Source organism: Exserohilum turcica (assembly GCF_000359705.1).
Source record: "Exserohilum turcica Et28A unplaced genomic scaffold SETTUscaffold_9, whole genome shotgun sequence".
Lineage (NCBI taxonomy): Eukaryota > Fungi > Ascomycota > Dothideomycetes > Pleosporales > Pleosporaceae > Exserohilum > Exserohilum turcicum.
The window spans coordinates 1,541,709-1,551,382 of record NW_007360310.1 but is presented as its reverse complement, the minus strand read 5'-3'; the positions used below and the strand labels follow the sequence as shown (position 1 = coordinate 1,551,382).

General features: G+C 46.1%; 4 protein-coding genes across 4 annotated transcripts; 2 read left to right on the top strand and 2 right to left on the bottom strand.

Moving 5' to 3' along the window:
- Positions 1 to 134: 134 nt before the first annotated feature.
- Positions 135 to 651, top strand: SETTUDRAFT_166456 (uncharacterized protein; the record flags this gene model as incomplete). Its single annotated transcript, XM_008033433.1, has 1 exon — positions 135 to 651. A coding segment is annotated over exon 1 (289 nt), but the record flags the coding sequence as incomplete, so codon positions are not given.
- A 1,805-nt stretch (positions 652 to 2,456) lies between these two features.
- Positions 2,457 to 3,014, bottom strand: SETTUDRAFT_58901 (uncharacterized protein; the record flags this gene model as incomplete). Its single annotated transcript, XM_008033126.1, has 1 exon — positions 2,457 to 3,014. A coding segment is annotated over one exon (558 nt), but the record flags the coding sequence as incomplete, so codon positions are not given.
- Positions 3,015 to 4,521: 1,507 nt separating this feature from the next.
- SETTUDRAFT_44889 (uncharacterized protein) lies at positions 4,522 to 6,923 on the bottom strand (the record flags this gene model as incomplete). Its single annotated transcript, XM_008033115.1, has 5 exons — positions 4,522 to 4,721; positions 4,980 to 5,333; positions 5,415 to 5,554; positions 5,607 to 6,464; positions 6,514 to 6,923. The coding sequence occupies 5 exons, from the start codon at positions 6,921 to 6,923 to the stop codon at positions 4,522 to 4,524; spliced, it is 1,962 nt and encodes a 653-aa protein (XP_008031306.1).
- A 1,598-nt stretch (positions 6,924 to 8,521) lies between these two features.
- Positions 8,522 to 9,119, top strand: SETTUDRAFT_99839 (uncharacterized protein; the record flags this gene model as incomplete). Its single annotated transcript, XM_008033432.1, has 2 exons — positions 8,522 to 8,949; positions 9,014 to 9,119. Coding segments are annotated over 2 exons (534 nt in total), but the record flags the coding sequence as incomplete, so codon positions are not given.
- Between the last annotated feature and the right edge of the window lie 555 nt (positions 9,120 to 9,674).

The following is a 9,674-nucleotide window of genomic DNA, read 5'->3' as shown; positions in this document are numbered from 1 at the left end:
GTTAAAAGTGCTGTTAGTCGATTCCTCGTGGTCGGTTCTCCTAGATAGCGTGCTTTCCTAGCGGTTTCCAGAAAACTCGAAGTTGGTGTGTCTCGTTTATATATCTTTAGTTAGCATGATCTGACACATCTAAGAACAGGGAATATGTATCCGATTCCGAAACCGATCCTGATTCAATCGAAATGAGTGAGGGAGAAGGCAGTGGACAAACTCCTGAGAGACTACAAACTGGAGTGCAGCAAGGTTCTGCAACATCTAGACTCAAGAGAAAAGCCTCCGATGACGTAGAAATGGTTCCTGCCAGTCTGTTGGAGAGAGCGAGGGAAAAGAATTCTAAACTTGCTGCTCAAGTATGCAGGCTAAAAGCCGAAATCCCAGACTGCAGAAAAAGCTGGGAGGATCTGGAGAAACAGATCTCAATATTTGAGTCGATAAAAAGGATTTTGAGGAGGTTAAATCCTAACTCAGTGATGTGAGCAACAAATTGGTTTCATTGGAGATGGTCATTATGTCTTCCCTAGTTTCCCATCAACTGCCGTCAATAGAAGCATAGTTTTCATCATTCAAGATGCTAGAGAAGCCGGCTTGGGCGTACCTACAACATAGTGGATCATTGTTACATTATTTGAGAGTTACATGTCTTATACTACCTAGCTTTTGTTCACTTCTAGATGTTTTCTTTATCACTTTTCCGATAGCACTAAACAAAATCCAAATCTGTTCGGAGCTTGCTATCACAGTGTTTTCTAGAAGCTGTTCTACACTTGTAACAAGATCTATCTCACTTCTCACTCGGATCGCCTATGTAACGGTTTTTAGCAGGCGACAATGAAGTATCCATGATTCAGGAAGTCAGTGCACATGAAATATTCGGATCACGGCAGCAAGCAGTGCTTACCAAGATTTGAGCACAATCAGTGTGGCATAAGATCGCGTCCCGAAACGAAACATCAACGTCATCCACCCGTCTCTGGTTGATCGTCAACGAAAGAGAGCAACGATGCGATTGTTTCGGGATCTTCTGCCTTGGCAGCCTAAAACGTTTGAAAGGCAGATGTTGAGAGTGCCGTCGAGAAGACAGAAGTTGGCCAGACTCGCAACGTAGCTAGATCAAACAAGACTGTTGGCTCTGGTCATTCTTCCGAGATGATAAAAGCAATGAGATTAGCGACGTTATTCATAGTTTAAAGCAGACAAGCGCTACTGACAATGTGTGGGACGAGTACGAATAATCGAAATCAACTATCTAAGCCGATCATTGAAAAAGGTACCTACGATACTAACTAGTTCATGAACTAGTAGAATACTGGCCAGAGCTACGCCATAGTTTCCCCAGCTTTAGCCCGCCTTCCATGAAAATATAACGAACACCAGCTTCAAGCTATGACAATGAGCGCTTATTTAGTTAGTTACTAAGCTTGGTGATCTTTCAGAGCCACAGAGGCGGAAACTTAGGTCCCAATCACTTACCACTATACAGTATGTATTTAACTAATTAGTCAGTTACGCTATTTAGAGAGAGCTAGATCTAGGGACAACTATTTTAGCAGCTGTGTTAGAACTATATGCCGAAAGAGGCTAAAGCCGAAAAGGTTGAAAGTGAAGGAGTTTGGACCTCATGAGGTGGACGGGCCCAGCCACCGAAAATTTTAGTAAATGCTCCTTCTTCCCTATTATGAAAGTTTAGCAGGTATATCCATTAACTATCCAACAAACTAATTAATACTCCACAACAGGCACGATCACTGATATGGCGCTTGATGAAGTAATTAACACACAAATTATCTAATTAGTTAGTTGATTGGCAACTTAACACCTAAGATCATTAACTAGGTCGAGAAAGCTGAGCAAGCTAACAAGCTAGACAAAGATGCCAGAACGAAGAAGCTAGTTAGTCAAGCCTTTATTAACACAAACCAGCTAATTAGCTAAGCTAAAGGCACCGGCTTGGCTAGCTTGTTCGTTGGTAAGTCTGGTGTCAGGGATAATACTGCGTGTAACAGAGTTGTAGTTTATCTATGCCGTTGTTCTTTACCTTGATGGACAATCTAATCATAGCTTGCTCCATGTTCTTCAAGCAGAGTAATTGCGTCCTTTGATTCCTTCTCTATTGCATACTTAAGGGCAGTGCGGCCTTTCTTGTCTTTTGCATTGATATCAGCACCCTCTTCAATAAGATATTGCATGACATTCACATTTTTATCATATATTGCCATGAAAATGGGAGTACCACCACTTGTATGTTGCACATCGAGGCCTGCTCCGTGGGTAACTAGCGCACTGACTTTGTCTGCGTCCCCAAAAAGACATGCCAAATGAAGTGCAGTATATCCTTGTCGGTTTTTGAAGTCGATATGATCTTGAATTATGGATAGTATATCGGAAATGTCCTCGTGTCTGTAAGTCATAGCTGCAGTAAGAGGGGTGTTGCCATGGCGATCCATTGGGTTAACAGGGGCTCCTTTATTAACAAGCAGGTTGCATGCTTCCTTATTGCTCATCGACATCGCTATATGCAGTGGGGTTCTCCCCCGATTGTCTGCTACTACGATATCTGCTCCCTCGTCAATAAGAAACTCAATCCCGTTCCCATCACGGTTCTCAAGCGCTACATGGAGTGGAGTGCGACCTTGGTTATCTTTCGCGTTGATATCTGCCTTCGCTTTACAGAGAATAGTCGCAATATTCTTAATATCAACGCCGCGTTTACATGCTTCGTGCAGAGGAGTCGAGCCATCTTTGGCTTTCACGTTGACATCCGCTCCATTAGTGATAAGTGTCTTGACCGATTGCACAGTACCACGGAAAGATACATCGTGAAGCGCTGTGCGGCCATCTTGATCTCTTATAGTAAGGTCAGCTTTAGAGGCAAGTAATTTAATAATATCCTGTGCGTCTGAAGCTCGATGTAGTGCGGTGTAACCGTTGTTGTCTTGTGCGTTAACATCCACTCGTTTTTCTAAGAGCGACTTTACTACGTCTTTCTGATTTCGATAGCATGCTTCATGGAGTGCCGTAGAGCCATTGATGCTTTTTGCATCAATAGCGGCTCCTCGGTCAATAAGCAGGGATACTTTACTAGAAGGCATAGTTAAGTTGGAAAAATATATTGAAATATGCAGTGTACAATTAGCTGATTGTTAAATAGACTGATATATCAATCAGTGTATGCAGCGGAAACAAGTCCTTTAAATAGCCAATTAACATCTTGTGGAAGCATATTTTATAAAGAACAATTAGTTAAGAATGACGCTTAGGGTATGAAGTGAATATTGATTATGCTAACTAAGTAAACCATGCGCTTACTAAATTACAAAGTAATAACAGATTAATATGAACCTAAAAGTAAGCGTGATTACACTATCGAATATGCAGTAGACATACTTATATACATAGTTCAGGGCCCTAAAAGACTAACTAGCACTTGATGACATGAATAAGCATTCTATTCCTGCCTTGTAGAACTCACTTCGAAAGGCTAATGAGTTATGGATCATTTTATTAAAGATCAACCAATGAAATTGACTGTGCTATAGCGAGCACTTAGCCGTGAACTAATTATGGAGGGTGAGGTGTACTAAAACCGTTGGGCGACAATGCGCAGGGGTAAAGTTACAATCGCCAACGACTTCATAGCTCAGGAACTGACAGCTCGTTTCATTCACTCATTGAGTGAATATTGTACGCAGCTTTTACAATAAAGCATTCTGTTGTATGCTAGTTATGCATACTCATTTATGTTAGTATTTTGCTTACGTACAGCAAGGAAAAAATTGCTTAAACAACGTGCCAGCAGAATCAGCCTACTCGCTTAAGGCTAAGCGTCAGCCATACGCATCATCCAAACCATGGCTTTCACTCTCTAAATAGCCAGGTGCAAGTGTATTTGCTGTTACACACACACACAATTTATTTACGCCCGGCGGCCGAGCCGAAAGGGCTACTAACACTAGTCTAACTTTACACTTCCTACGCTCAGTCTTGGTCTCCCTAGCCCATATGTCTTCTTTGGCCCACTTCTCTATATAGCTTGCTATTTGCTGTTACACTCGCTTGCAGAATTGGCTTCCGGTATCTACACTTCGCGCCCTTTCTCACAGCAGGGGGGTCAGCCTCGCTTAGCGGGAGCTATACCTCATACGCTTTAGATCAACTTAAGCCGCCTAGCTCCTGCTAGTATCTGTGATACAATACTCAATCGCCGGAAAGCTTACAACCCTGTAGCCGGTGCGGGTCGGCCGTCCTCCCTGCTAGCGCCGCTGGGATAGTTCATTGGTTCAATGATGCTGAAATGACAAATCATCAACGTGCACGTAGTTCCAGAAGTAGCCATCTTACTACTTGAATTTAGGGCATGCGCGAAGGTTCTTTGTGTTAAATCAATGTAATATATAGTTATACTGATCCCTAGCCGTCTATAGAATGGAGAAAATCATAACATGTATGAAAGAAGTGTGCATTAAGTGAATATTGTATTCTAAGTGTGTGAGATCTACGCACCGCGGCTAAACACATGACCAGCTAAGGTTTGGGGTGCGCAGCCTTAAACCTTGGGCACTCAACGTTGACGTTGGCGCCCTTATTGAGCAGTAGCTTCACTATTGCCTCGTGGCCTGCAACTGAAGCCGCATGGAGTGCGTTGCCGTACTCTCCACCCTGGGCGTTAACGTCGGCGCCCTTGTCGAGCAGTAGTTTCACCATTCTGTGATGTCCATGTTCTGCTGCAAGATGTAGGAGAGTCTGGCCCTTGCTGTCCCTTTTTTCTAATGTGGATGTTGTCTCTCCTACTTGGTTTAGGAGCAGGGTCTCCAATACAATGGCTAATCCGAAACGTGCTGCAAGATGTAATCCCGTGCTGTCCTTGGAATAATTCTGGCTATACCCTTGATGTCGGGAATTTGGCCGTAACAATACCTGCGTAGCGCAAGAAACCAATTCTTGGCAGAAAAGAAATGAGCAGGCTAGCTCACATATCTCACCTTCTACTGTTAACGCATGCTCTCCCCAGTGCTTGGCAGCATATTCTAACAATTGGCTTTCTTGAAGTCTCTCTTCAAATTCTTCGTCAGAGGAGCAGTTCCCAGTTCTAAATACGCTAAATGATAGGTACGTGAGACATGTCGAGGCCAGATGTAGTTGAGCGCTTGGATTCCATGCATCTCGGATACGTTCAAAGTATTCTTGGGTAGTGTAATGCACAAGACGGATGACAGCACTTTCTTGGTCAACGACGACCAGTCCAGCACACACGGATAATAGGTCCTCAACATCAGGTATGTTCTCGGGATCGAGCTCCACCTCATTCAACTCTACTGCCAGAGCAGAGCAGATCTCTGTCGTGGTAAGCGGCCGTTTCGCATACGTGATCCACGACAGTACTCTTCTAGCTAGTTCGTAATCTCCGCTTAACTGACCCTCTATGCGATGGATCGCCTCCTTGTATGCGTCATCGAGTGCGGCCGAGCCTTTGGAGAGCTTAGCCAGTGTTGACTTCACGTCCTTCGCAGTTCTCTTGTCTAGCAGCGAATCAGTGTGGAGGCGAGCAAGAAGAAACCTGAGAACGTGTAAGTCCACGTCATATTACGAATTGATTAGGACAAACATACATGCCATCTACCGCCTCTACGATCTTTTTCTGGGCAACCTCCTGTAGCGCAGGGTCACGTTGAATACACCTCGGCAGTCGACATATCTGGCCAGCCACGAATCGCTTCACATCCTCTTCACTAGCCTGCACCTCCAGCTTTAGCCCTTCGTTGAACCAGTCCACAATCTCTGGAATTAAACGCGAGGTGGCCATTAGGCGAATGTCACGTCCTGCCTGAAGATCGCGGAGTTTGGCTAGAAACTGGCGCCGAGTGCCGTCGCTATCCAGACATTCATCCAGAGCATCGACCACAATATAGACAGTAGAGTAATGTGCAAGTACATCTCGGAGTGCGCTGAAGACCCCATCAGGCGATGGCCTGGTCCCTCTGTCAGCATGCTGTTTGTGCAACCGTTCCACAGGATCCACTAGTGACAGTCGAGCCTGCACCAGTTGCTTAAGGATAGCTGCCAACATCCTCGAAGTATCCTGCTCCTCCTGAGCCTTATAGTTGCAGTACACGTAGGCAACTCCATGTGAGCTGCTCTGCACTGATTTCAACAGATGGTCGATCGCGATGGCGGCTACCATGGTCTTGCCAGCTCCCGGGATACCTGGGCAGAAGAGTGTTGCATGGTGTTCACTGAGCCACGTGGCCACCTGAGGCGCATCTAGAAACCATTGGCCTGTTCCCTCCTGTCTGCGATCTATAATGTCGGATTGTTGTGCGGGGTAGTCTGAGGGAGAGATCCATTCCAGAATCCTGCGGTGCTTCGCGGCGTCTTGATCTTGCCTGATCTCTTCTACACCCGACTGAATAATAGGTACGTGCGTCCGAACGAAGTGGGTATCTTCTTTAATGGATTGCGAGAGTTTGCTTTAGGACGTAAGCAACATCGCTCTACCGTCCTAGTAAGAAAGCTTACAAGTGGTCCATCTGCAACGCGATCTCTACGAGCGACTTCAAACGTTCTATTCGATCCAATATGCCAGCAATCTCCTCTTTCTTGAACTTCCACACCAGCGCTTCGCCTACTTTCTTCAATGGGCCTCCGTCTATAATCTTGGTCTGCAGCGCTTCGAGTGCCTGCTTGAACTGGTCAAGTGGTCCCTCTCGGACTGCCAGTGCTTCGACGGCGGTACACCATGGCTGGCTACGAGCTCCTGTTTCAATATGATCGCGGAGTTTGTAAAGCAGGCTGCAAAGGTTCAACAATTCAAGTGCACACTGCGTGCGATCTTTCGAAGCATCCTTCACGTCGTTTAGGTATTCGAGGACCTTGCCCGAGAGCTGGAGAACTGCGATGATGCTGGCTGTAACGCTGAGTGGATCCATATCGTGAAATCGACATAGGTAGCATATACGTATGGAGGGGAGGCGGAAATGGAGGAAGACTGCATTGTCTAGGCGGAGAGGCTGAAGCGGGAGCGGAGGGCTGAGGGATTGCGGCTGCAGCAAGGCTGAACAGCTCGTTGTGCTGCGCCGCACCTTATCGATAACGCCAGATTGTCGTGGCCTCAGCGCTTCTCCACTGGTGAGTGAGGCACGTAAGGCCACAATGTAGCTTTCGGGCTAATGCATCTTCATGATCTGTGGGGTAGTCTATTTATTGTGTCACTCATCTATCCATCAGCGAGATCAACCGTGCAGCGGTCGTGTAAGCGCACAGAGTTCCAAAATATCACTCGATAGGCAAGCTACTTGTCTGAAAAGTATTGTGATCACTGCGCCTCGCTTAATTAACTTGGAGTAATTCTGCTAACTCGAAGCTACTCTAATAAAGTTAATCATCTACGATTAAGGGTGCGGGTAAGGCTGAACTGCTGTAAGCAAGAGCTTAGCTACATGCAATAAGACGCACTAATTACCGCGAGGTGGGCATTAGCCTCACAATCGTCCTAACCAAGTAATAGTAGAATGACTACTTCTGGAACTATGTGCACGTTGATGATTTGTCATTTCAGCATCATTGAACCGATGAACTATCCCAGCGGCGCTAGCAGGGAGGACGGCCGACCCGCACCGGCTACAGGGTTGTAAGCTTTCCGGCGATTGAGTATTGTATCACAGATACTAGCAGGAGCTAGGCGGCTTAAGTTGATCTAAAGCGTATGAGGTATAGCTCCCGCTAAGCGAGGCTGACCCCCCTGCTGTGAGAAAGGGCGCGAAGTGTAGATACCGGAAGCCAATTCTGCAAGCGAGTGTAGCAGGATTGAAGCCATACTCTTCGGTCACAGCATTGTATGTAGTTATGTAAAGATGTCATGTCTTGCTAGCCGCAGCAGGTGCTGAGTGAGATATTTCTAACCTCACAATTACAAGGATCTTGTTAGCTTTAGGCTGACCTCAGTGGGCTGTTTCAATAGTCCTATCGTCTTTGCTGATAACATGAACTACGCCAATGAAAAAACCCGCTATTGGCTCTGTGAGAAACACCGATCTGGCAACGCTTCACACGAACCAGGATGGAGCGCGCAGATTTGCAGGAGACGGAAATGTGTCGAAAGTAAAAACCTACTCAACCGCATACAAAAGGTCACAAAGCATAAAGTGAGCGACAAAAAGCATAGCTATAAAAGATAAGCCAATAGACAAGTACCTAGGTCGGCTTACGTTGAATGGACGAAAGTCCGTTTGAGATGTGACCACGGCCATTCAGCGAAACGATCACAAAGCAAGGAAGGTCTACTTGTGCTTACAAACCATTGCTTGTGAGTATCCACCTCCAATTTGCGGGGCTTCCCGTTCCGATAACGAACACGATGGTGTGCACAATTCACTTTAGTGTTTCAGCGGCAGCTAAACCTATTTTGTAGCTCTGCAAACTCCCAACGGTGCATGGATTTATAGCCATCGATCCTCTTGCCGAGTTGCGCGCGCATGCCCTCTTAGCCTCCAGCTAAACATGTTTCATCAACTTACTACCTAATCTTGAACTATCCAACCTCATCAATCGCACTACTGAGGCAACCAAGACTGCAATACGCACATGCAATCCCACGCCAAGCATAGAAGAAGCTCATCTTCCCTCCATTGACGAATTCGTATTATACGTCATTCTACGATCCTACGCCACCGTCCCGGAACTCATCATGTGTCTCATATATCTTTCATGGTTCCAGGAACGCCTACCTCCTGGTAGTTTTATAATGCGACCGTCTACCCCTCATCGGGTTTTCCTAGCAGCTTTGATGATGGCGCATAAGGTCTACAATGATAACAGCGTGAACAACACTTGCTGGGCGGAATGCAGTGCTTTCCCTGAATGTGGTTTCGCTGGCTTCTCGAACGTGGAGGTGAATCTGATCGAGAAGGAGTTTTTGTCATTTCTCGATTGGGAAGTACACATCAGTCCCGACCTGTATGACGCGGTCAGCCGAGTGGTTCACACACCCTCTTATCCACCGTATCCCTTGCAAACCGAGCTGCCCTGGGCTTGTGAGTGTTGTATTTGCATCAATGGGTATGCAAACTCTGCACAGGGATTGTGGCACTGCTTCGCCTGCCTACCACCGGGCTACGCCGATGTAGAGATGTCGAAGAAGGTACTTTCTGCGGAGCGATCCCAGTTTTTTCCCACCGACCAATCCTTCACTGCATTACATCATCAAGCAGCTTCACTCGACTGAGATGCGATAGGGAAGAGCAAGGGATTCCCGACGGCCAACACCCCTTGAGCTTTCACCATACGTAGCGAGTAGAAGTATGATTGAACGAAAATGAATCCTGTGCGCGGCCCATCATCATAAGATGGGCTCCCGAGTATGCGTTATATCTCTTGTGCAAACAATTTTCTACATCTAGAAAGCACGTTGAAGTGGACTATGGTAACGAAGTTGGTAATGCATCGCAGGGTATATGAAGAGGTGACAGACGAAAGGCAAAATCATCGCTGGCGTCTTTCTTATTGAAGGCGGTGCGCACTCTCACAGTAGTGTGGGAAGGAGCGACTACCAGATGTGGTGGAAACAACATTGTCGCTTCTAAGTTAAGTAGTAGTAGCCTAATGTCTCTTTGTTATAGTTTTCTTGTTATAAACAGAAGCTCTCTTACAAACTGTGTCGTTATATAGCCCAAGCATGAACT